This window comes from Anabas testudineus, chromosome 21 (assembly GCF_900324465.2).
Source record: "Anabas testudineus chromosome 21, fAnaTes1.2, whole genome shotgun sequence".
Lineage (NCBI taxonomy): Eukaryota > Metazoa > Chordata > Actinopteri > Anabantiformes > Anabantidae > Anabas > Anabas testudineus.
Window position 1 is genome coordinate 12,472,064 of NC_046629.1, and position 27,113 is coordinate 12,499,176.

Here is a 27,113-nt window from a genome sequence, read left to right on the forward strand (position 1 = left end):
TCTACAAATGGCTGATGTGGAAGAAAAAAAACAACAGCAGAAATATAAAAATTTACCTGTCTGATTTTATGTATGTATTTATAATAACACTTACTGTGTTTTTGCATTTGGATCTTAGTAAATCAGAAGAAATATTTAATCTATTATTAGAATAGCATGCAATAAAGCAACAAAATTAAGTATGGAAAATAAGAAAAGAAACACATTATAATGTCTTCTGTGAAAACCCTGGTCATTTTAATCCTTATCCAGGCGTGAACATCCAGTATGTTGTCCAGTTTTCATCCACCCCCTGCAGATATTACATAGGCACTTTCATTCAGATTCAGTGAACATTTAATCACTTACCGAGCAGAGACACAACCACACAGTTCATAGTCCTCTAGAGACTGAAATTGCAGTGTGAGACCTAAAACTGTTGTAATTAACAATGGGCAGAGCAACAACAGTGTCTGCCTGGGAGGAGGTTGACTGAGCAGATACAATGATGGCTTGTCCCATGTTACATGATGGACATGGAGAACAGCAAAGAGGTACTTCGGGTGCAAATTCATGTGGCCTGCATGATTGGAGAGAAAATAGACAGAGAGAGGAGAGCTGAGACAAATCTCTCTTAATTCAGACATTGCCAAAATGGTCATTTGCCCCTAAGTGAGATAAATGAGGCTTGTGGTTGAGTGACTGGCTGATTGAACGCATTGGGGATGTGAGGAAATTGAGTTGCCTGACCCATCACGGGCAGAGCAGAGCAAAGAAGGGAGGCAGGGGTGTAACACCTGGCCTCCAGAAAACACAAACTAAGATCTGAGTTATCTGAAATTATGTTGTTATTTACTTTTACATGGGAAACTGGATTTGAGAGGCATCACAAGGGCACACTTTAAATTAATGCAATGAATAGTTATCATACATACAGAAAGCTATAGTGCTAAGAAATAACTATGATTAAATTGTTACATACACACACAATATCTAATGTCTACATAAGAAAAATTATTCTGTTACAGTTACTGAAAACTAATTTCTTTATATCTATCTATCTATAGCTAATCCCTGTAATCAATGTTTTATACTGCTTATAAATTCTGTTTAAAAAGCAAGTGGCCTGCTGTGAAAAATGCAGAAAATTATTGTTTCTTGAGAATGTATAGTTTTTATCAGTCCTTTTAAAATAAATAAATGAATAAAACAGTAATGCAAATAAACAAACAAAACAAATCTATAAAAAATTAAAGTTTCAGATTAATCAAATATTAGATGTCATTTCCCAAAAAGAAATTTAAAAAAAAAAGTCTATTTTCTATTTAGTCTATTTATTTCTTAAATCTGGTAAAAACTCAAAGCATTAAACCCCCAATTTAAACTGTACATGAATGTGAAATCATTATTCAATGTGGAAACACTTCTCAGGAGTTCGAAAATTATTATATGGACTTCCATATCCTGATTTATGGTATAATAGCAATAATAGTTTATCACTGATATGAGAAATACTTGTGAGCATGTGTTGTGTCTTTGCACCTTGAGGTTGTGTTTGGCCAAGTTCATGATGGGATATTTCAGTGGTGAATTACTCCAGAGATTACAGATGACAAAGAATGTGCCCCTCTCAAATGACAAGCATTGGCAGTCACTCACTCACATCCGCTGTCAGACAATAACAACGGGGCTGCCAGTGGAGAGCTACGAGGTTGTACAGTGGGTCAATGTCCAGTGCTGAAAGAATGTTTTAGGTGGGTCAAACCTTTTCAATTCTCAAGTGATCAACGGGCGAAGTGTTGAAGTTTGTTTGTCACTTTTGGATGCCTGGGTTTAGTGGCAAGAATGGATGCTGCCCTTTTAATTTTTCAGCTAGTCATTTTATCAGGTAAGAGTCTATTTAAAACTGTTTTCTTTTGTGCACGTGGCTTGAGTTAGTTTTGTTGGGTTGGAGAGAAGGCGTTCAATCTCCTTTTCGCTGTTCACCGTGTGTTTAAAGAAGCTGGTCTCAGGTAAGTGTGTTCTTCTGAAATACAATTCAAACAACAAAATGGAAAAAATTTGTACCGTGCAAAATTTGTCTGTCAGCACATGAAGTCTCCTTTATAATCATGTCTATGCAGTTCCTTTGTTGTCCCAGTTTAACGTCTCGAGGATCGTTCAACCATTCTTACAACATGTTGCTGTAAAATGACCTTTATTTCAAGGTCAGCTTAAAAATGAAAGAGGATCCTCCTCTGGCATGTTATAGATACGTAGCGGAAATAGCATAAGAATATCTCTATTAACGACCTTTACAGAGATACCATCACATGTTTAAATTTAGAGCCCAAATCCAAAGCAATTTAAGCAAATACATATATACTGTATAGTACATGGCCGATAGGTGAACATGTGCTAGAATGCAATTTGTTCTCAGAATTAACTATACAGACAAATATACACTTATATATTGAAAACATTATGTTTACAGTTTAAAATGTGTACTGTAATAACCCTGTGATTGGAAGTACACAAGGTCTTTGAAGCAACACAGGAGAAGGAAGGAGATGACTGAACAACAGCTATATTTAAAATAACAAATTATTTATTATAAATTCATATAAATAACACAACTCTACCAGAGATACCCGAGACAGTGTTTAAGGCTACTGGTTTTCCAAGACTACACCCCCACGCCAAAATCAAAGTGCCAAATACACACTCCAAACTACACTGCACACTAAAAATACTGCACCTCAAACTCTATTGCAAACACTCACATGTTGGCATTCACGGGAGTTTAGCCTCATCTCAGCTTTCCCACCCCAGTAAGACATTATGCCTTCTTTAAAGAACAAAACAAGTTGTAAACAGTCATAATAAATAATAAAAAAAAAATCTTTAAAACACTTAGTTCCTCCGGGGGTTAAGGCACTAGTGCGGCTCGCCAGAGTGTGTTACAGATGGGACAACAGTCTAACATTTTAAGGCCTCCACCTGCAGCAGAAAGAACCTTTTCACAAAACTGGGAAGCAGCCAAACACCCCTAATATCCAGTCCCTTGCTGATACAGCCCTAGCCCACAGAGGAACCTCGCCCTGCAACACACTCGCTATCTTCACCACCGGCAGCCTACCCACCCCGACAATGAATCACTTCAATCGCCATTAAGCGGCCTCCTGGTCTCTCTGCTTACTCACAGGTTCCATCACTCACCTAATCAACCTCGCCTGTCCTCGCACTATAACCACAAATCCTCCCATTACAATACTTTCAAATGTCTTTAAATCAGCAAAGCTTTGAAACAGACTATACACAGACTTAATGCACAGTGTGTAAAAGTAGGTCAGCCTCAGCTCACCCTAAAAAATATATAGACCTATATTCAGGCACATACTGTACATTCATAAATATTTTACACCTATCCTGACACTTGTTACTTTTCAATTATTAAATGTTCTTTATTCTAAACTGTAGGTATCAAGTCAGTATTCTACTTTAGGTTAACACATAGATATAGTGAGTCAAACTACATGAACTAATTGTAACAATCAAAACCTCCGATGTACACAACTAATAAAAGTAAACAACTTTAAGCCTGTATCTATCTGTCTGACGTGTTCATTTCAGGTGCTGTCTTGGCCTCCTACGATGAGACACGCCTTGTTAAAACTCTCTTCACTGGTTACAACAAGGTTGTCCGTCCGGTCAGTGACTTCAAAGACTCTGTGGATGTTACTGTGGGCCTTCAGCTCATCCAGCTCATCAGTGTGGTGAGGTCTTATGTTGCACACTATCACCACATGTGTGTTAAGATTCACTGTCATCAACTGTCTAAACACATCTGGATCCACAGGATGAGGTCAACCAGATCGTCAGCAGCAACGTCCGACTGAAACAGGTTTGACTTATCGGTTAATTTCTTTTTTCTGTGACATTAAAGAAAAACACTGATAGATGTATTAATTCAAATGTGGGAAATCGCACTACAATGACATTTAGTGAAAATATACAACAATTTTTTATTTTTTAACAATTGATTATTTTTGACAAATAAGAGAAAAAAAAGACAAACATCAGAATGTGATGTGTGCTTTTACAGGAGCTGTGCTGCACGTCCGTGGTTACACACTACACATAGAGCAAAGACAGAGATTGACCTATTTATCAGTCTTTCTTGTTTGTTGTTATCTTTTACGTTTGTTTAAAAGAAGGATAGGAAGGAAAACACAAGCTTTTCATCTAATATATTAACTTAGTATCAATGCAAATTAAAGATCACTGTGGTTAAAAATGAATAAAGAAACTGAGAGATAACAATGGAGAGTGTGGTCTGGTGTAGAAATATACTAAGATGTTTATTTGTACTTTCCAATATTTGAGTTTGGATGCTTTTCTTTTTTCTTTATATTTGCTTTTGTTCCCCAAAATAAAACATCAATAATGGTTGTGATTATTAAAGGATTTTCCATTGTTCTGGGTGTTCCTGTCTGTTTTTTCAGCAATGGAAAGATGTGAACTTGCAGTGGAACCCAGAGGATTATGGTGGCATCAAAAAGATCAGAGTTCCCTCCACTGACATTTGGCGGCCTGATCTGGTCCTCTACAACAAGTATGTTATCGAGCTCAATTTAATCCATGTCATATTGTTCTCTTTTTTCAAATTCTCTTTTCATTACTCTAAGCTTTACAGCAAATGACCTCAGGCAACCAGACCTCTAGAAACAATCAACACACCTGTCAGGAACGTTTTGAACTATACTTTCCCATACTTGAGTTTGCAGTGTGTGAAAGCTCCGATTTCAGCATGCTAAATCTGGCCCATGCATTGCAGCCCCCCCTCCCCCCTTCACACCATATGCTAACACACTGCTGTTTTTCCCTGACAACCAGCTCCGCTGCCACAACAGCTTCTCCCTAGCTGAGTGCTGGTTGGCTGGGATGTGCGACAGCAACAGCGACTCATCCTCAGGCACTAATGCCCCCCCGTGTTAACATTTAACTTATTATCTATGATGCTGAAGCTGCCTCTGTTTGTTCCTCAGTGCAGATGGCGACTTTGCCATTGTTCATGAGACCAAGGTGCTGCTGGAGCACACAGGAATGATCACATGGAACCCACCTGCCATCTTCAAGAGCTACTGTGAAATTATTGTGCTGCATTTCCCCTTTGACCTCCAGAACTGCAGTATGAAGCTGGGTACCTGGACTTACGATGGAAACTTGGTCAAAATCAACCCTGTAATTCCTCTAAGAACTTTTCTTTAAAGGAACAATTCTACTTTTTTTTATTATTATTGCACTCATTCTTGCTGAGAGTTTAAGTTAGATAAAAATATTGTTACTATTTTGTCTGTCAGTTAAATGTGAAGGCAAATACAGCAGCTGGTTGACTTAGTTTAGCACAAAGCCTGGAAACAGGAGGGAACAGCTGGTTCTGTAGAAAAAATGACTTAAACAACAACGCTCAAAGCTCACTATTAAACATACAACCCCTTATTTGTTTAAACCAATACATAAAGCAGAAATGTGTAGACCAGACAATGTTAATCAGTTGGCCATTTTACATACATATTAGTGCAATTCAACATGCTTTACAGGTGATAAGCTAATGAAATGGTATAAGTTTAAACATTAAACAAGTGGACAGTAATTAAAAAATAAAAATGTTAGAAGTGAAACAGGTAGTAGAAAAAAGACAGAATTTGCTTTTCTCCAACAGGACAGTGACCGCCCAGATCTGAGTAACTTTATGGAAAGTGGAGAGTGGGTGATGAAGGATTTCCGTAGCTGGAAGCACCAGGTGTTCTATGCCTGCTGCCCAGACACCCCTTACCTGGATATTACCTACCACTTCCTGTTGCTGCGGCTTCCGCTGTACTTCATCGTGAACGTCATCATCCCCTGCATGCTCTTCTCCTTCCTGACTGGCCTTGTCTTCTATCTTCCTACAGACTCTGGTATAATGATTTTGATTCATTGTTGTAATTTTTCATGGGGATAAAAAACTGAGACTGTGTCTTTAACACATTTAAATCTAACAAAATATTTTACATTGACATTGAAGCTTTAAATTAAGTTTGGTTACGTCAGATTTGCAATAATAAAATAATAATAATGACATACTTTAGTATTTACATTAGTGGATATACTGTAGCTTAGTTGCTATACATATATGTATACAAATCCTACTGCAGTGAAACTTTCCTCTTTCTTGTATGTTGGGTGTTGTTAATCTTTTCTTCTAAGTCAGGGAAAGACAGCAAAATATAATATAAACAACAACGATAAATGATAAATGTTCAAATGATCTCAATACTGCTAAACCCAAAGAGCCTAAAAAGTACTACTTTAAACTTGCTAGTCACCATTACATGCTCTAAAATGGCATCTACAGTAGTACAAAAAGGCAGTGTATTTGAAACAGACTTGACTTTTGAACCCAACACTATTGATAACCTAAATTTACAAGTCGAGTCAGATTTGTCCCATATGTGCCTCATAAATAAGGTTTCAGCAGAAAGCTAAAATGTTGTGTGTATAGATTCAAAAAGAAAACTACTTCAAAAACCTTATTTTTACCTGAATACCAGTTTCCATAGTCAGTCAATCAGTTCATTTTTCTTGTTATCCATGTTTTCGGGATATTAACCGACATCATGTTGCACAAATTCTTAATGCTGCCTGTCAGTGTCCCTACATTAGCTGCTCCTGAAACTGCACCGCTTGTGTGCACATCTGGCTGTGTTCCCAGTGTGGGTCTGCCTCATTACCCAGGGTCCCTCTGTGCTGTCATGTCTGAAAGCAGGCCTCCGCTTTAATGTATAATACATCACTTGATCCCAGCTTCTGATATGACTGCTGACAGGATAGTGTGGAGAAGAGGATGGTGCCAAAAGACGCTCTCTCTGGAATAACAGCTCTTACTGAGCAACAAAAACAACATGTCTTGCATTTTTGGTGTGTGAAATGGTGTCAGAGTCTGTTTACTTGTCCCATTGTTGGTTTTATTTGGAGGGGGGGCGGCTGTCTTCCACTGTTTAAATATGATTTGCTTGTGTGAGTGAACAGTGCAGTTATTGTGCTGTTGTGTGGTTTGGTAGAGGTGGACTCCTGATTGGATGGATGGGAAAGGAGCTTACAGAGGAACTAGACATATAGAAATAGCTCTCCCTTGTGGCAATGTAATAAGATTGCATGTTGAAGGTATCACAAACCAACCGTACATTTAATATGGCTTTCCTTTAAAGTTAACTTGTCTATAATACAGCAATTTACTTAAGGTGTATTACCTTCTCTGTGTTCAATTAGAAACATCAGGTCTTGTATATGTACGGAGCAGAAGTCGTGGCCTAAGTGTAGATGATTTGTTGTGTCTTCCAGGTGAGAAGATGACTCTCAGCATCTCTGTCCTGTTGTCTCTAACTGTGTTCCTGTTGGTCATTGTGGAGCTGATTCCCTCTACCTCCAGCGCTGTACCACTCATTGGGAAATACATGCTCTTCACCATGGTTTTTGTCATTGCCTCCATCATCATCACCGTCATCGTCATCAACACTCACCACCGCTCCCCAAGCACTCATACAATGCCTGACTGGGTCCGCAAGGTGAGGACAGGAGCAACGGAGAAAGAAACAGGGACTCTCTACATTTTTATTATGGATTTGACTGAGTAGATAAGAATCAATCCATTTGTGAGCTTGGCAAACTTCGGAGATGTGTTTATTTGCTCTGTGTTATATTGCCATCTAGTTGTAGCAGAGAGAATAGCTTTGTTTTGGTTTTGGTTTTTATGTAATCTGGCTCTGATGCTGTTTAAAGCACTTATCCTTTGTGTTTTTTATGGCAGGTTTTTATTGAAACCATACCCAGCATCATGTTCTTTTCGACAATGAAGCGTCCTGGCAAAGAAAAGCAGAATAAAACCATCTATGGTGCTGATTTTGACATCTCAGACATCTCTGGCAACCAGACTTCAGCTGTTCCCTACCAGTCACCCATCACCAAGAATCCTGATGTGCGCAGTGCCATCGAAGGAGTCAAGTACATTGCTGAAACCATGAAATCAGATGAGGAGTCCAATAATGTAAATGTTCTCACACAGGACGTGTCTCTAAATATAGTTCTTCATTGAGTTTCGCTTCCGTGTGGGTGACATATTGTCCCTCTTCTCTTTCAGGCTGCTGAAGAGTGGAAGTTTGTGGCCATGGTGTTGGATCATATTCTGCTGTGTGTTTTCATGGCTGTGTGTCTGATTGGTACATTGGGTGTTTTTGCAGGCCGCCTCATTGAGCTGAGCATGCTCTAAATGCCTGGGCTTTTTGTTGTACTTGTTAGACTTGTAGAAGACCAGTTTGTTGCTCAACATAACATGTATCACTGTTGTTTCTGAAGCTATGTGTGCTTTGTGTTTCAATGTATTGTAATTTTTTTGTTTATATAGCATACACATGTAGTATACTACATTTATATTATACAGAATACTTCAGCATATCATATTGAAGATGTGCTTTTGTAAAGGGAATATATGTGCTATGACCGACTCTGGGCCACTATAGCAACAAAAGCTTTCTGAAGCTCTACAGCCTGTCCCTGTGTTCGTGTTTACCATCCTTTCCCTCTGTATTATTTACACTGTAGATTGTTCAATCAACCCTCTATTTTACAGTCAAATAGATGTGACTATATTTGCATTTTTAGCTCTAGCATATATTGTGCTGGGCTATTTTGAATCCTCGACTTTTGATGAAATTACAGAAGCATGATTTTAACAAAAGGCCTTTGCTCTGACAAATGTGTGGGACATTGACCTGCCATCAGCTAATCTTATCTAAACAAGGTTGTGCACGTATCATTATTCATTAGATGTGGAAGTTTTACAGCCTGAGTACAATCTTTGATGTACTGCACTTATATTCTGGCTACATCTAGCTTTTTTTATTTTATTTTATTATTATTATTTTATTATTTATTCCTCCAGATACCACTTCAGAACCAAATAGTGTAGCCTACTTTTTACTCCACTGTATATCTTTGACAGTTCTAGGTTGCTTTTCATTTCCAAATTGCTGTTTTTGTTAGACACGAAGTATCTAGGTAACATATATCTTCACTTTTAAAAATGTGTCTGCAGTTTAGCCTACAATTGCTGTTCTCAGGGCCTTAAGATCACTTGATGTCAAAGCACTGGTCCTGTTAATACATTTTAGAAGCAATATTGTGCAGATTTTGATGTGCCTCGACTCCACATTTTTGGGGAAATAAGTAACTTTGAGTACACGCTATTCTACTTTTGTAAAGCAAATTGTAAAGCATGCACTTTGTACTTCACATTAAAGACTGTAGTTTAAGAATATAAGAAGTGTTAGTCTCCTTTATCTTAATTAGAGTGTTTTTAGGCAAGTACTTGCACTTTTAATTGGAGTACTGAGTTTGAGCTCTTGCACTCAGTAGTGTCTGCCATTTTCCACTGAAGTTTTTAGAGTAATGTGGTGTGGCCCATAGTGACCCAGTCCACAAAAATTATTGATAGCCTCTGCTCTAATGGTAACTGAATACAACTCAGATTAGCAGGTATCTGGTGTGTGATAAAAACTAAAAAAGTCAGGAGGAGGTTCAGAAATAGATTTTTTCAATAAGAACACATGTTCATGTTTTTGCAAATAAGTTTTAAAAAGTTTCTGATTAACAAACTACTTTGTTGTTTTTCTTCGCGTTGGTTAGAGTCACGTTGTTTTTTCTAGCCCCGCCCCCTCCTTCTGTAGTGAGACGTGATTGGTGGAGTTGATAAAGCGGAGGTTGTGAAAGTTGCTGGGTGGAAACCGAAGTAACATAGAAATATAATATAGGAACTTAACCATGATCGACCCGAGCTATGTGAAGTTTTGAACCAGTAGCCTGTCTACTCGGTGAACTCATGCTCTTTAGGTTACAGTAAGTTGCTCCGCGTAGCTCCTTTCTGTCGCCTGGGTCTACTTTCTCCAGCTGAACGTTAGCTAGCTAGCCGGCTAACTCTTAGCAGCTGCTGTCAAGATAGGACTGGCACATGTAGTGTTAGCTACATGGAGGACACGGCGCTGCCACAGAGGTGAGAGCAGTTTGTACTTTGACACATACATTGAAATGTCAATGCTTATTGGCTACGTGTTAACAAAGTCGTTTCGATCGTTTGCTGATGTTTGTAACATCTAACCCAGCGCTGCTTACGAACTTGTGCTATCAACATGAGGACAGCTCTGAAGCAGCCCTTTCATCTGCTCACTTTAACTTCCCCCTTTTGCTGCATCTTCCTCCTTTTAGTATTTTTTTTCACTTGCTGTGTGCGGCGGAGCCCAAAAGTGACCGCCATGACCTCCACATGAAAACTAATTAGGTATGACAGCTGACACCGGAGGGAGGACCAGCACCATGGAGGCACTGGGCACAGACATCAGCTTCAACTTCTCATATGAGGAGCTTGAGGGAGACCCGGACTCCTCCGCTCGCTCCGCCACCATGTCCATCGACAAGCTCTTCCCGGCTCTCCTGGAGTGCTTCGGGATAATTCTGTGCGGATACATTGCGGGGAGGGCAAATATCATTACCTCCACTCAGGCGAAAGGACTGGGGAACTTTGTGTCTAAGTTTGCCCTCCCAGCGCTGCTGTTCAAGAACATGGTGATGCTGGACTTCAGCAATGTCATCTGGCCATTTCTCTGGAGCATCCTCATTGCCAAAGTGTCTGTCTTTTTCATTGTCTGCGTCCTCACACTCATAGTTTCCAGCCCTGAGAGTCGCTACAGTAAGGCTGGCCTCTTCTCAATATTTGCTACCCAAAGCAATGACTTTGCTTTGGGATACCCTATAGGTACGTATAATAAATTCAAGCCTACTGTTGCCTTTTCATTAACTATGCAACTGTAATCATGCTGTGTTGATGCGATTCATTATTTTGTACACATTCAGATGTTTTTGTTCTTGGCTGCTGTTGCTCAACATTCCAACAAACTGAACCATTTGTCTCCATATTTCCTCACAGTTGAAGCCCTGTACCAGAGCACATACCCAGAATACCTCCAGTACATCTACCTGGTTGCACCAGTGTCCCTGATGATTTTAAACCCCATCGGCTTTGCACTGTGTGAAATCCAGAAGTGGAAAGATCAGGGAAATCACCAGCAGAGTAAACTCAAGATAGTGGGACTTGTAGTTTTACAGGTCCTGAAGAACCCTATTGTATTTATGGTTATCGTTGGCATTATTGCCCACTATTTCATGCATCAGAGAGTTCCTGCCTTCATGGCTGAATTTGTGGATGGCTTGGCCAACTCCTTTGGAGGAGCAGCTCTGTTCTACTTGGGACTGACCATGGTGGGCCAGTTGAGGAAATTAACCAGGTCCACGGTTGTTACGCTGATATTACTCATCACTGCAAAGCTGTGAGTGGAAAACACCTTTACTGCACCTGATGCTGATTTCATACTAGAAATGATTCTGTGATGTCAGATGATCTCCGATTTTTATAACGAGACATGATGTAGGAGTGTAGCAAGAGTCAGTAGTTAAGAGCTTTGTAAAGTGCTCCCAACGTGTTGTTTTGTTCTGATGGTTTGGATGACTCAGACCTTTTGCAGACCACAAGCCTTTTACCCAAAGGATGACACAATGTGAGGTCTCAAGAGTGCATGACATGAACATAGCTACTGTTTCTAAATATTTTAGTTGCACTGTTTTTCAGAGCAGGCTGTCAACTAGCCCCTCATGTAATGTTACATAACATCAGTCTTTTGTTTTGACTTTCAGGTTGCTAATGCCGCTGATTTGTAAGGACATGGTGGATCTGTTGGACAACAGCAACACCAGCGCACTGAACCACTCAAGTCTTTCCAATTATGCTTTTCTTTATGGAGTGTTCCCCACTGCACCAAGCGTGGCTATCTATGCTGTCTATTATAATGCAGAACTACAAGTTGTGGGTTATCTACATTTACTTGCCAGACTTATATTTTCTTTTCTTCACAATTCACCCTACATGCTTTTATTTTTTAATGCACTCTGCTTTTTAACAGGTTACCTCTGGGATGGTGATCAGCACATTTCTCTCAGCTCCAATAATGTATGTTTCTGCCTGGTTACTCACAATCCGTTGGATGGATCCTCAGCGTTTAATGAATTCACTGCAAAACATCAGCTTTAACATAAGCATTGTGAGCTGTGTTGCTCTGGTGAGTCACAACTTGTCACTTCAGTGTTGCATACGGTATGCAGGCTTGTTTGTGCTGATTCTTTCATCAGTGACTTTTTATCAGCTGATTCTTCTCTTTTTTTCTTTGTTTTATCTCAGTATGTGGAAACTAAGGTCATAGGGTTTGCTTTATTATAGTTTCATGGTTTAAGTTGGTTTCGGTACTTTCTCTGACAAGCTACAATTTACTGTTTGTTATTTCTACAGAGGGGAAAAACAAACATATGACACATTGTTTAATGTCTGTATCCCTGTGGTCAGTTTACATAATATAGTTCTGTAATTTAGATGATGTGTGAGCAAATACTTGACTGACCTACAGAACTTCCTCCTGTGTTCTTACTTTTAGTGCATCTTTAGAGGAACCTGAAACTTGAACCCAGTTGTTTATAAATGATGATCTTTGCAGTAATAAAACATGTTATGAAACAATTATGCTTTTGCAGTTATCATACTTAGAATTCTGTTAAATGATCCAGTTCCTTAAATATTCCATTCTGTGGACTAATTTCAGCTTTCTATTGCTTTTAAATAGAATAACCACCTAACTGTGGTAAATATAATTTGCATCTGTTTTGTGTTGGTAAACACTTAATTTGAAATGTTTGTGTTTTGTCTGACAGGTGTGGACAATTACTGTCATGTTTTTAAGTAAGAAATTCAAAAGGCTACCACATATGTTCACAGTCAACCTCTTTCTGGCACAAGTAAGCACATGAAAACATGCTTTCAGAACCAGTTTTAAGTTTTAGTTTGACAATAGAAATTTGATTGCATAACTTCACATATGTAAGTGCCTCTTTTTGTTATGGTATGGTCTCAAGTTTCTGACATGTGTTGGGATGATCCTGTGGAACTTTGTGGTGAAAGAAGACAACTTCATCGGGCAGGTCCTGACGTTCACAATGTTATGTACCTCACTCTACAGTACTTATGTGTGGCCAGGTAGGCTGTGTATGCACTAAACAAACCACCCACATCAAACTGTTGTAATCTGTATTGGTGAATTCTAAACTCTGAGGTTTAATTGCTAATTTTGTAATGCACAATTTTTTCGTCATTATAGGTTTAATAGCGCTCTCACTTGTGCTCATGAAAAGGTTTGAGGATCTGAAAGTTTCACCGGGCATGTTCATCATAGCAGGCTGGGGGTGAGTCACATTTGAAAAGATTTTGCATTAAATTATACAAAGCTTGTTGGGTAACTAAAAGGTGGAGCCATAACCGGATCGCCTGCTTTAATGTAGGCTGGACGGTTTAGCTTAGGTACCACCTAAAACCTGGATCAAGAATAATAAGGGCAATTTTATTGTGAGTGGGACATCTCACTTGGGTGCAAATTATCAAATAGACATACCAGCGAATTTAAGCTATATTTCATGTCACTGACCTTATTCATGCTGGTGTAGCTGAGCTGGTTTTATTTTTACATTTTGCTGTTGTGGGTTATTTTGTTTTAAAATGTGTATTAATGTGAACAGGGTTCCAGCTTTAGTAACTGCTGTGTTGCTTATTTCTGGGGAAAAAATGCCTGACACGATTGACTCATCCTTTTTCTACGGCAAAGCACAGGTAATAATAATAATAATAATAATAATAATAAATGAATCTGTTTCCTCCACACAAGAACCATTTTTGAACTCGTACAAAAATATATAAATGTCTGCTTACTGTGCATGTGTTTGCTGTTAGATTATCTGCACCACCTTTGTGGTTTCCATCAACATACTGCTGGGAGGGGGCTCTCTTGTATTTCTCAGTAGAGGAAGCTGGGCCCAAGAAGATCAAATCCAAGAAGAAAACTCATCATTTGGTATTGTAGAGGATCAAGTGATTGAAGCTGAACCAGAAATTCAGACTCTGGTTGAACCAGTCATCCCATCAGCAGATCTCAACAGAGGTACTTTGTCTTATGGTTTCTACGTAACCTAAAAACTGTATGAACTCAACATTTTGGAAAAAAGAAAGGGAGGGGGGACTTGATGTCATTTAATCCAGTCAACATGATAAATTGAATTCCTGATATGTTCACATCCTTAATTTAGGAATTTACTATACACCTCACCTCCAACAAATGACAGTTTCGAAAATATGTTGCTTAACTTGTAACTGATCCTCTTTGTTGGGTGTGAAATTATGCATAGTGATATCAGGAAAGGAATGCCAAGAAAGGAACGGTTAGAATTGTTTTTCTACAACCAGGTGGCGAGAAACAATGTGAGCTATTCATTATATGAATGCGTTATGTAAGACACAAAGTTACTACAGTAAATCGTGATTCTAGCATCTGATTGCAACACCTTAAAAGTGAGGCGTTAGAAGTGTAGCCACTGGGAAATAGAATATACTGTAGTATAAAAAAACAACAAATGTTCGGGGAAAGTTGGCTGTGGTAAAAACATTCATAGATAATCAAACCCTTATTTGTATCTTATACAGTAAAACGTGACACTGCATGTACCGTATTACACTTTGCTTCCAGTGTGAAGTAAGATTGTAACATGGTCTGAGAATGACTTTCAGTTTTGATGCTTTGTTATCAGCGTGCCTCATATGTGACTGTGCACCACCCCAGCCCATGCCTGACATGATCATCAGCACAAATCCAAACAACACACCAACCACACTCACAGGTACTTCACTGAAATGGTAACTGTGAGGTCGAATAACCACGATCATGTAAGATTTAGCATGTTCACTCTCGGTTCTGCTTCCCCCTGCAGGTGAGTGTGAGAGAAGGTGCGGGTCAACAGATTGCCTGCTTGTGCAAGAGGAGGAGCTCCAACAGACTGCAGATAGACAAGTGGCTCGTCATGTGCTCCTATGTCTGCTTCTGACTGTCAGCTTGCTTGCTGTGAGTAAACCACCACCTTTCACTTCCACAGTGACATGAATCTGCCTTTGTGCCTGCATTATTATATTTAGTGCATCACAAACCAAATCAGGTACAAATGGCTGAATCGTGTCATTGCCAAGTCCTGTCGGTATCAGACATACAAACCTGATAATAGGAGATATGAACTATATTAAATAAGGTTATATAAATATTATGGCAAATGAAAAATGTTAACAAGAAACAGTAATTTGACACAGTTTTAATGCACCACATACCTTTTTTTTTCATGGATTCTAAATTATCTATTCTATAAAATTTCACCTAGCAGGTTTTACAGACTGATGCTATGCAGAATTTGCTCGGTTTACATTCCAAACATTCAGGTCTTTTTCTTTTTTGGTTTGACAGAACTTATCCAGCTGCCTGTGGTTACTCTTTAACCCCGTTCCTGGTAGTCTCTACTTGGAGCTACAGTTCTTCTGTGCTGTAGCAAACTATGGACAGGTTAGTTTTCCAAATACCATAGTACCATGATAGTGGACATTTATTTTCCACACAGTATCAGTGTTGTCACAAGTTTCTTCTGTTACCAGGGGTTTCTCTCTTTTGCTCTGTTTGGACTGGATAAGCATTTGATTATACTCCCGTTCAAGAAAAGGTAAACATTTAAACCTTCCCAAACTCTGAAGCACATTTTAGGAAATGTATACATTCAATATAATATCTGTACTACACATTATATAGTTCTGTATATTGAATACATTAATTTATATTATGTTTTTGTGAATGGTGTCTAGGTTACGTAGGTTGTGTTATGGAAAGAAGCAGGAAGAGCTGCTGCCGAGTGATTTACCTGAGGATATCAGGATGACCTGCACCCAGTTCAACAAATACCACAAGGACCAGTGTTTCCATGACATTGTTAAAAAGAGACGGTGAGAGCATGATTACTCACTGCTGCGCTGGTTGAAGGTTGATGAGATAATGACTTAAATAAACTTCTTGTTGGTTTGTCTGTAGAAACTGCTGTGGTCATTACTTCAAAAATAATTGTTATGCAGTAGTTTTGGTGCTTATGGGCTACTTCTGTCTCTCTGCTTCTTGTGGCTATTCAATGAGAAATCATTGAACCTTTGAGTAAATGCTTCCTTTGACTTTCAGGTGTGGAAAGTCGACTATGGTGGGCTGCTTTCTTGGCTGTGAACTTGTGGAGTGGCTTCAGCAGGTAGGCTTGGCTCAGGACAGTGGTGAGGCAGTACTCTATGGGATGCGCTTACAGCAAGGCGGTGTGCTCCAGCACATCAATCAGGAATACGACTTTCAAGATGGATACCTTCATTACTGCTTTAAGACGTGAGACAAAAAGGTCAACTTTGGCATTTCTTTCATCCCAAAGGTAATAGGCATTTAGGATAATAAAAATGACATAACAATATTGATCTTTAAAGAGTACCAGCACTCAGACCGAAAACTCTGTTTGCACTGTTATGCTTTGTCCACACTGTACATTGTAGCCCTGGCACTGTGTAGCACAGACACCTGACTTTATGTTCAAAAGCAGAATTGAAACTTTTAAACTGATAAGCCAGGGCACTATGCATGGTGTGAAGTGGGTATTAAAGGGAAGTAACAATGTGCCTGTACATTTAACATTTCCCTCACTGGATTATGTTTTTTGTGGAGGTTTTTTGTGACATTTCTTCAACAGTCATTCAAGACAAGAATACAATACAATGTATTGTCATACATGTATGTCATACATGTATGACAATTGTAGTAGTACTTCAGATATATTACGAAACCCATTTATTTTGCAGTTAACTGAATGTTTGAGCAACTACTGCTCAAAGTACATTGGTTTCTAACCAGGGCTCTGTCTAGACATTTTAATGGATGTATGAAACAGACAGATTAAGGTCCAGTTATTTCTCTTGAAAGTAAAAAAGGTGCACTGGTAATATTTTTACATCTCTTTGTGTCCCTTGCCTTGACTGACTCTTGTATGATGTTGCTGCCTTCTATAATCTGCAAGCTGTTAAAATATTAAATATTAATATAACACCATAACTTACAGGTATGTATGATCTTTAGGGGCTTTTCTGCTTTTTGGGAAATGTTTTACACATCTAATGGGCTTAAACTAGCAGCAACCAGCCTTACTAGTCATTGTGAGTGATAACTTACAAACCCCTGAATGACTGAAGTGTAAAAGCCATTGAATGCATTATTTGTTTTACTGGGATACCTCAGGTTGTATTTTTACTCTTCTACCAAAGCCACTTGCCAAAGGGAAAAAAGAAAGCGTGTTTAAGTGTTCATTTAGCTTACAGACAAAATTGTTGGTGCATTTCCGTTAAAGAAAGGAAAAAAATGAATGAATAAAACTTCACAAAAAATTAGTGTACCAATTTTTCTATGTCTGTATATTAATGTCACCAGTTATAGCAGATAACTGACAATTTAAACTGTTGCTTTAGTTGCCTACAACTTAACTGACTGACTTAACATTTAGAACGGTGATTACAGTGTTTTCCTTCAGTATTGTACCAATGTAACAGAAAATGGCCAGTTTTGTAAAGGACATTTCCTAAAATGAAACAAAACTTACCTTTGAAAAATTTAACATACCATTTTTTATTTATATATATATATATATATATATATATATAACAAGAACACCTGAAAAACAGTCAGAACTTCCAATGAATGCAAAAAATGATTACGTTTTTCTTAATCTGGGCAAACAAAATGTAGTTAAGAAGGCATAAGCTGGTGTGATTTAATTCAGACATGTATATAATAATATAACAAAACTGAATGTACAAATATTTGTGTTTATTAAGTCATTCACACTGAATAAATTACACAATGTGATGTAAAAACTATTGGTCTTTTTTAATTTATTTATTTACTTAAGAACATTTTAGCCTTTTTCTTAATAGTGTAACAGTAGAGAGGCAGTTTGGAAACACAGGGAGAGAAACAGGGGTTGTGTGTGTTGGGTAGTATCTGTTAGGGTAGCGGTACACTCTGCAATTGTTCTTTTTTTAACAAAAGGCATCATATTTATTATGTTGATTTATAGACATTTTACAACTAAACTCTCATGATGTATCACATAATGTTCTCTAGTTATGATCAAGTGATTTTATAATACACAAATGTTGTTATTATTATTATTATTATTACTATATAATATCTTATTACTGAAGTGTAATGTTGACAAATCATGTCTTCTGATGCACAGAGTTATTATTGTTAAAGTGTTTGTACCTGACTAAAAGGTGAACTGCAGAAATATATTGTGTCACTCTGGACACCTGTCTTGTAGGTCCAACAAGTTGCAGCCCTCTCAGCTTTTGTTGTATGTAGCCATCTCCTCCTGAACAGAGCTTGAGAAAAGATTGGCCAAATAATCAGGTTCCTCAACACCGTGTGAAAGAAACTCCTCCATCTTTGTCATCGTCTTCTTTTCTAGCTCCCTCATACATCCTGTGATCTTCTGTCCTCTGTCCTAATAACAAAAGAAAGGACAAGTACAAAGTTTAAAGTACAATTTCTGCAGATAGTGGCCACGTCAATCCAAAAGACAAATTTTGCCGTAAAGTTTTAAACCTTGTAGGAGTCAATGATGGCAGCCACTAGCTCATGCTTTACAAACAGCTGGTGTTTGCGGTCCGGTTTGCTCAGGAAGCGGGGTTTCTTCTTTACAGGGTCATTTGCGCCATAGGTAGGAGAAGTCGTCTCCTTCAGTGGGTTAATGTGTTTCACAAAGATGAAGGGTTTGAAAACAGACCTGTTGTACAAACGAATCACTTAGCTAAGTCCACATGGTGACAGTGAATGTAATTGATGATTTAACCATTTTTAACCATTTAAGTTCTTTACCGTTCAGGGTCTGGAGTTGCTGTAAAATAATGAACCGCTGGCAGAGCAGGATTTGTGGGTATCACAGACACCATACTTCCTGTACTCATGAACATTCCCTCCATGTTAATTCCACTGTCTTTATCTCTCAGGATATCCATCATTGTCTCTGCAGTGATGTGACCTTCGGTAAATGACATAGACATATGCATAAATAAAGACAGAAGTCTTACTGACACAATCCAAGTTGTTTACAGTGAAGTGTGCATTAACAAACCGTTGCTCTTTTCCAACAATTTCTTCCCTTCACAGTATCGGCTCCCAGATGCTTCTATTCTGGCTGTAGTTTGATAGGAGTAGACTGTGGCAAAGTTGAACTGAGACTTTCCATCCCACCAACCCTTGCTCTGTGCATATGCCCTCATTCCTGGGTGTTCCTTGTCTATCTTAGTTGTTATGCCGTACTGGTTTGAGATGTTGCGATATCCACCTGGAGCAGGATAAAATATGATGATTAGCCATTAAAATTGACACCTGTAGTACTATTACTCGGTAAAAACGTAAGCAGTGCGGCGTTATAGAAGTCTGATCATCACTGCCCACGTGATTGTGCATCTGTTCTGTTACTGCTTTGAATTCTTGCAGGTCTATTTTAAACTGACTGCAGCTATGATTTCACTAACACAAATACAAAATGTAAGTAAGCCCTTAGCAGATAAGCATAAATAAATAAAAGTACAATTAACATAAAAGGGCTTTGACTATAGGTTGCTCTGGTTTGCAGTTATGTCTTGACAGATACTTGAGTTTTTAGGCATTGTTGATATGTGGTTATTAGGTAATTAAGCAACATACGCACAGAGTGGGACATGTAGAGTTGAAAAACAACCTTGCCTGCTCTCTAGTGGACAAACTGAAACATTAAACTATATGATTTTTTATTTGCAACCTTATGGCTGACATCAATGGATACAATTTATTTGTAACAAACTGATATGTGATCATTTGGACTTTAAGTGCCATGTGATGACATTGGCTTTAGATGCCACTTGATTGCACAGCATATTAAGTAGGTTTCCTGTACCCGTATTCTATTTTCATACCTTCCACTCTCTCTGCTGCCCAGTACTTCCCTGATGTTTCCAGCAGCCATGCCTCCTTCCTGTCTGACATGAGGAAACTGTTGTGGTAGGTGAAGCCACTGTCATCCTCCATGCACGATCCACCCTGACCATATTTCTCCAGTAGCTCAGTAATAACATCCACAGCTTTCTCAGCTGTGTCAGCTCTCTCAAGCCCAAGCCTGTGAAATCGAGTCATATATCCAATATATCCAAAGATCACGATTTAATTCTCAACACACAGAAGTGAACTGAACAAAAGATTCTATGAAATCATTTGTGGTTAGAAATGGTGAATAGACGTTCATCTGAAAATGAGCATACGTTGTCAAGTAACTTGACTTGGCTTGGAAATACAATGCAACACGTTTTAGAGATTTACCGGACTAGATCCATGCCTAGAAGAGCCTCATCACCATCAGCACTCTCTCTGCCCCACACTGCCTCGTTTCCAATACACACTTGATGCTCGTTTGCGCCCATCTCTGCCCCCCACAGCCAAGCTGGTCTGCTCAACACTACTGCGTAAGTGTGGGCAACTTGATCAACCTCGATGTATGTGCACTGTTCACAAGACACAGGGGGAAATGTTAATGGTTATTTAATGGCATGTTTACCAATGATAAGTCACAATGTGGGAATCTGAAGCTCGGAGAGAAATGACAAGCTGTCTGCCTCACCTACCTCAACCTTCTCCCCTGCTTCATAGTCTCTGGCAGGAAAATACACCACCTCCTGGACTTCATCACAAGGTCTATCAGAGTTTTTCCCAAAAATGATGCGTTGTCCCTCAGTAGAAGGGGGGAGAGCCACAAAGGTGTCACAGGAGAATGGGAACATGTTTTAGTCACAAACTGGCCTGAGAATAAAGAGAAGCAACAGATCACTACTAGCCAGGTTACGAAACTTATCTGTAATGATCACATTTAGGGAGAATAGAAACCTTGGCACAAGCAGCAACTGTGCCAACACTTTGGATTCACATCAGTAATCAGTTTACATTAAGAGCCACATGTGTGTGAGTGTTTAATGCCGAATAACCAGCCAAGGCTGATGCAGAGTGTCACTTAAATGTATGACTATAGACTAACCTTACCTATGTCTGCCAGTCCCACCGATCACTGTCAGGTTCAGGTTCAGGATCAGTTTCTGTTTCTCTCGATCACAGTTCACGACACTGACTCGGAAACAGCGCAGTCACGTGACGGCGGTGAAGTCAGCTTCACATTTGTGGTTGACCGGATTGTGGGTCACAAAAAAGTCCGTGGTTCATATATTATTTGTTTCTAAAATTCCTCTTCTTAGCTAACTACGATACGCATCCCAAATCTGTCAGGTTTGTATTCTACATTTTGACATTATTGCTACCATCAAATAGAAACAATTACGATTTCATGTAATGACATTTTCATCAGGTCTGTTTGTATAACAGAAGACACTTTTATGTTTCAGTGTTTTTGGTTCATATTCTCAAAATAGTGTAGCAATATGATAATCACGAATAATTTTGTGATATGTTTTGGCATAAATAATGATAATGTTTAGTTCATATTATAAATTCAGTCTAAAACTAAACTGCTGAAGTACCGACTTCCCTTTAACCAATATAGTGCTGACTTCATGCAGACTGATTTGTTTACATGCGGAGGAAGCTAACATCTTACGTTTCTTGCGTTTCAGTTTAAATAACGTTGTAGGTTATCAGCCATGGGGAAGTCGTTCGCAAATTTTATGTGTAAGAAGGATTTTCACCCTGCGTCGAAGTCAAACATCAAAAAGGTGAGCTATAGTTAATACTACGTACTTATTGAGGCTACAGGAGAGCAGATTAGCCGAAGAGTCAGCTAACGCTAACTTGCTTTTGCTAACTGCTAGCTTGAGCCTTCTACGTAGCCTTGGAGCTAAAATGATCTGCTGTAATAATTAAGATAACTAACGCTGCTTGATGGAAAGTGTTGACAGCTTATGGTCTTTAATCTGTTTGAGTTTTAAATGTAGACATGTTGTCTAAGCTAGTTATGTAGCTAACGATTCGGTTGAAAATAGCTAGAGCTAACGTTAAAGTTAGTCGTAGCTTAACAGGTTTAAAGTGACCGTGTTCTCGTCTGTTTCTATTTGTCATCGTGTTCTTTGGTGAGAGAATCAGAAATAATGTTCACATTTTGTATTAGTTACAGCTAGTTTCACTGAAATGTCCAGATTTGAAAAGAGCTGCTGCCCAGGTAGCAGTGGGTTTGTGTAATGCAACAGAGGTTTGTCTATTCTTTAAAAAATATGATTGAGAAGTCATATCCCACAATCGAGTGGTATAAATCAAGGTACCTCTCATGAAATTAGTTTGTCTTAATACTTTTGTGTTACACAAACCATTGCTGCAGCATTTTAAATGTGATTCATGTTTTTTCTGGTACATATTAGTAACATAAATGTCTGAATGCTGTACACATAAATCTGTTTTAGGGCTGCAACTAACAGTGTTTTCAATCCAGTTTCCTCTCGTATATAACAAATAAAGTTGACTAAATTATGTATAGACCTGTTTCTAAACGTTTTTCTGCGTCATACAATTCAGCTGACCTAAAATATCTTATCCTCCTACCCTCTTATGCTTTTTATGATACAGGTATGGATTGCAGAGCAAAAACTGTCTTTCGAGAAGAAAAAGCAAGAAGATCTTATGCAGGCTTACCTGAAGGAGCAGGACACTTACAACAACAGGTTAGATGCATAAACAGGATTATACGTTGCACCTCGTAAAAACTGCTGTCTTAATATCAGATTTATTATAAATAAATGTATTTTTAAGTTGATGAATCCTTACTGAATGTTTTACTCAATAAGTGGACAGGTTTTTATTTAATGTTAACTTTATCAATAAGGCTACTACCTGTTAAGAGGTCCAGTGAGACATTTCCTAAAGATTTACTACAGATTCATATATTGTAAATAATGATAAATAAGATTTAAAGAATGTATTGTTTTCTAAATTGTAGGTTGTTGATGGGAGATGATCGCGTCAAAAATGGCCTCAATTTCATGTATGAAGCACCACCTGGAGCATCTAAAGGTAAATATTCATCTCAGCTAAGCGGCTCTAGTGCCAAATAAGTATTATTTCCAATTGCAAACACTTGAATCCAAAACAGTTCATTATCATTTTAATTCTTGTTTTCTTTTCTTTCTTTTTTTCGGTCCAGAAGAGGAAAAGAAAGAGGTACTTCACACTCACTTCAACACTGAGCATTAGTATTGTTTTGCATTAATTTTCATTGTCATTTATAAACTTTTACATATTAAAATTCACAATGCTTTTTTTTTAGGATGGACAAGATGAGTACAAATTTGAGTGGCAAAAAGTGGCTCCTCGAGAAAAGTAAGAAATACCTTTATAGTATAGTACCTTTATGGAAAAAGTATTTTTGGCTTATTGTCCAACAATTTGCATAATTATTAAATTATCTTTAATTATTTAATGTAGGTATGCGAAGGATGACATGAACATTAGAGATCAGCCATTTGGAATCCAGGTGCGTGATCATTTATGTTTATTTGTAGCAGAAAAACTTTTTAAGTTTTTTAAATCTGAGAGGCTCACAAGTTGAGTAAATAAATAAACTATTAAACACTTTAATGTTTTCTCTGATTTCTTCATTCTTTTCACATTTCTGTTAACAATTTGATAAGAAAAGAAAACTTGTATAACTGTGTGCAGCAATGCTTGCACAAATTTATACAAGTTTTCAAAAATAAAATCAGAGCTTAAATTCAAAGCTGCCTCTGAATTTAAAGTCAGACATTAATGAGATGTATATTTCCATGATATTTTGTTTAAATGATTATGTGTGCACCTGCAGTATTGTGACAATGTAAAGTAACGTCTGTTTTTGTTCCCAGGTGCGCAACGTGAGATGCATCAAATGTCACAAATGGGGCCATGTCAACACAGACAGAGAGTGTCCTCTCTACGGATTGTCGGGTATCAATGCCAGCTCTGTGGCCTCAGAGGAGGAAGCAGGTAGAGTACATAACTGTGCAAGACAGATGTAACTCAAACATCTTCCCTGCAGTTGGCCTGTTTATCAGGTCATTTTTATGTTAATTTATTAACAAATTAATCATCCTAACTTAAAATTAACAGGTAAGCATGTGCTAATATTATATAACATATTCGTATTACATAGTGGTCATTACAAGTCTAATGCATTTATTTATTTAACACCTTACCTGCTCAAATTTGTTTCCCAAATTATATTTAAATTTCTGTTAAACGTGCTGGTGGTAGTAATGTAATGTAAAACAATGTGTGTATAAAAGGACATGTATTGAGGATATCCATGTTATTTGCTCTGGTCACCAGGGATGTTTGTGACCAGTCTGTGTCTGTCACAGACTTTGCAGCAGGTACACATACTGTATCTTTCCTCTTAGGCTTTGGCTGCAGCTCCTAGTCTTGCTCTGATTCTGAGTTCTGCAATCAGCGAGTTGAGTTGTAAAGCAATAATGTTTACCCTGGGAGAGTCCAGTCAGTGCATAGTGTTGATGGTGGAGAGCTGTAATGGTCCCCCTCCTGTGCTGGGAGAAAAAATGTAATTATTGTGTATTCTGATTCCCCTAACTGCTGCTTTGGCAGAGAATGATATTGTATGATTTGCTCAGCCGGAAGTGGAGTGAGTTGATTTGATGTCCCATTCTGTTAACAAAGCCGCCTCTGAAATTCCCACTGCGGAGATAGTGGTTGGCATGGGTTTGACATCAATGGGATTCTGAGGCTGTGATTTGTGCTAACAGGTCCGTCGATGCACCCCTCGGAGTTAATGGCGGAGATGCGAAACAGTGGGTTTGCCCTGAAAAAATGTGTCCTTGATAGGAATGCTACTGTTTGTGATCCATCGCAGGTAATTGTCTGTCTCACATTCCCATCTTTGCTCACACAGGATGATATGCAAACACATTTGTCTCTTCAAAAAGACAAAACTAATTACATCTATTTCTAACATATAGAAGTACTGTCATGTGAATAGTCATTCAACATAAATGAACAGATTTTATAATTTTAATTTCATTGTTGAAACATGTTCAACTAATAGATTTGAATTTGAGATTTGTGCTTTTCTGTATGTTGTTAGATTTTTAATACAGGTTTTAATGTACTGCATGTTGTGACAGGAATATGTTGCCAGTGAAGAAGACGAAGATCCCGAGGTAGAATTTCTGAAATCATTAACAACCAAGCAAAAACAGAAGCTCCTCAGGTAAACACTTATGCGAGATATATTAAAGCTTAAAATAGTCGAACTGCATTTTTATTATTGAACCAAAATGCAATTACAGTCAATTTACAGGTGGAAAAAAGGAAATTCCATCTATTTTTTTATTTATCAAGTGTGACAATGTTTTGTTTTTTTCATTCTGATGCATTTTTTTTACAGAAATCTTAACTGTGCTGAAGCTCATTCCTTAAATTTATATTTGTTAGACTTCTTTATGCTGATATTATATTGTTATCTGCTGCCTTGTTAGAAGTGTTAGTTGAATTATTTTATTCTTGTTTTGCAGAAAACTGGATCGCCTGGAAAAGAAGAAGGCCAAGAAAAAGAAGAGCAAAAAACAGAAGAAGAAAAGCAAAAGAAAGCATAAGAAAAAGCAGGAAAGTAGCGACAGTTCCAGTGACTCCTCCAACAGCAGCAGCAGCGATAGTGGCTCAGATTCAGACAGCCATGGCAAGTTCAAGAGCCAAAAGAGAAAGAAGAAGGAGAAAAAGGATTCCTGTCGGGATAACAGCTCTGAGAGTGAACAGCCAGTCAAGAGTCAGAAAAAGGCCTCTTCTCACAGGGGCAGGTCACCGAGCCCCCATGCTGGACAGAAGCAGCCTGAAGAGGAGTCCCGAGATTATAGACAAACAAGGACAGAGAGGGGAAGGAGCAGGAGTCGAGATCGCAGCCATGAGAACAAGATCAAAACAGAGGGAGGTCAAGAAAGAAAGAGACACACCAGCAGGGACAGGGAGAGACCTAGCAGCTCCAAGTCAGGCTTGGACAGAAGTAGGAGCCACGAGAGAGACAGGCAGGCCAGAGGTAAAGACAGACATCAGAGTAGAGATGGTGAGAGGAACAGAAGTAGCCCAGATGGAAGGAAAGGCAGGACAGCAGATGGGAGGAAAAGAAGCAGGGAAAGGAGGAAAGAAAGGGAGGGCAGAGGAAGAAGTAGGAGTAGGGAGAGAAGGGAGAGAAGTAAAGACAGAGCTGAAAGAAAGCACTGACCTTGTTTTAGACCGTCTTCTCCCTCATAGGAAATCAAACAAACCCTAAATATGCTTAGAATGTTTTTGCAATTACTGTTAATGAAGCATCCTTAGTAGTCTCACAGACTCGATATGTAAAAACCAAAGCGCGAGTATTGTATGTGGCTCTCCTTTTCCACCAGTAGAGGGAAGCAGTCGACAGAGAATGTCCAGATGCAGCTCAGTGCAGTCTGGTGTTTTCTTGTAAGAAAGGCTCTAAATAATTGATCACCATTGGAAACGATTTGCAGCTATGATCCGTTGATGGGAAAATGTTGGACTCGTTTTCATGGTCAGTTGGCCTTTATAGGATTATTTCTGTTGCTGCAGTTTTTATCCCTGTCATTTTTGTCTTTTTGGAGATATGACATTGTAAGCTGTAATATTTAGACAGCTGTTGATTCCTGGGAGAAAAAAAAACTTTTTTCCTGATTAAATTTTCATTCCTCTCAGTTTATATTTGCGATGAGTGAAATGGATGTCAGCATCATAGATTTGTTGGAAAACGAAGTGGATGTGTCTGTTGATTAATTACTGTTATTCCGAGCGAGCACTGAATTATCTGCAAGCTCTGGGCACCTGCAAATTATTATCTACACGTTAGCGCGTAATATTTGTCATGTGTATAGTAATTTTCAGACCAGTTTCCCTGAATGACACGACCTAATGTGCATTATCCCTGAAGCTGTCAATGCATCTTGCTGGGTTTTTGGAGACGAGCGTAAAACAAAAAATGAGTATTATCTGGTGTCCAAAAATCTGCTGTGTAAATTCAAATAAAATTTATTAGACACTAAAGGCAAAGCTTAACACCAGCAAGCATAG

At 38.5% G+C, this 27,113-nt stretch overlaps 4 protein-coding genes across 5 annotated transcripts; 3 read left to right on the forward strand and 1 right to left on the reverse strand.

The window, feature by feature from the left end:
• The first annotated feature begins 1,824 nt into the window (after window positions 1–1,824).
• Window positions 1,825–8,269, forward strand: LOC113172819 (acetylcholine receptor subunit alpha-like). Its single transcript, XM_026375846.1, has 9 exons — window positions 1,825–1,867; window positions 3,592–3,734; window positions 3,818–3,862; window positions 4,464–4,573; window positions 5,007–5,202; window positions 5,684–5,921; window positions 7,345–7,568; window positions 7,811–8,047; window positions 8,141–8,269. The coding sequence occupies exons 1-9, from the start codon at window positions 1,825–1,827 to the stop codon at window positions 8,267–8,269; spliced, it is 1,365 nt and encodes a 454-aa protein (XP_026231631.1).
• A 1,489-nt stretch (window positions 8,270–9,758) lies between these two features.
• gpr155a (G protein-coupled receptor 155a) lies at window positions 9,759–17,302 on the forward strand. The gene is made up of 16 exons (XM_026375971.1): window positions 9,759–10,048; window positions 10,261–10,807; window positions 10,979–11,378; window positions 11,743–11,911; window positions 12,009–12,164; window positions 12,808–12,891; window positions 13,009–13,129; window positions 13,251–13,335; window positions 13,666–13,756; window positions 13,877–14,084; window positions 14,728–14,817; window positions 14,908–15,038; window positions 15,429–15,524; window positions 15,614–15,678; window positions 15,818–15,955; window positions 16,182–17,302. Exons 2-16 carry the CDS (start codon window positions 10,336–10,338, stop codon window positions 16,375–16,377), a joined length of 2,502 nt encoding a protein of 833 aa, XP_026231756.1. The 5' UTR covers window positions 9,759–10,048; window positions 10,261–10,335; the 3' UTR covers window positions 16,378–17,302.
• Window positions 17,236–21,209, reverse strand: scrn3 (secernin 3). Of its 2 annotated transcripts, none has more exons than XM_026375973.1 (8): window positions 21,105–21,209; window positions 20,693–20,867; window positions 20,391–20,572; window positions 19,991–20,190; window positions 19,165–19,377; window positions 18,909–19,071; window positions 18,636–18,816; window positions 17,236–18,534 (listed from the first exon to the last, which is right to left on the reverse strand). In XM_026375973.1, the coding sequence occupies exons 2-8, from the start codon at window positions 20,846–20,848 to the stop codon at window positions 18,373–18,375; spliced, it is 1,257 nt and encodes a 418-aa protein (XP_026231758.1). In that variant the 5' UTR covers window positions 20,849–20,867; window positions 21,105–21,209; the 3' UTR covers window positions 17,236–18,372. The 2 variants fall into 2 exon arrangements, with proteins under 2 accessions (XP_026231758.1, XP_026231759.1); XM_026375974.1 differs by having other exon boundaries at window positions 21,100–21,172.
• A 408-nt stretch (window positions 21,210–21,617) lies between these two features.
• Window positions 21,618–26,745, forward strand: cir1 (corepressor interacting with RBPJ, CIR1). Its single transcript, XM_026375972.1, is given in 11 exon segments — window positions 21,618–21,787; window positions 22,632–22,726; window positions 23,002–23,075; window positions 23,206–23,222; window positions 23,329–23,381; window positions 23,487–23,535; window positions 23,903–24,023; window positions 24,797–24,903; window positions 25,175–25,260; window positions 25,565–26,141; window positions 26,144–26,745. Coding segments are annotated over 11 exon segments (1,323 nt in total). The 5' UTR covers window positions 21,618–21,715; the 3' UTR covers window positions 26,216–26,745.
• Window positions 26,746–27,113: the final 368 nt, after the last annotated feature.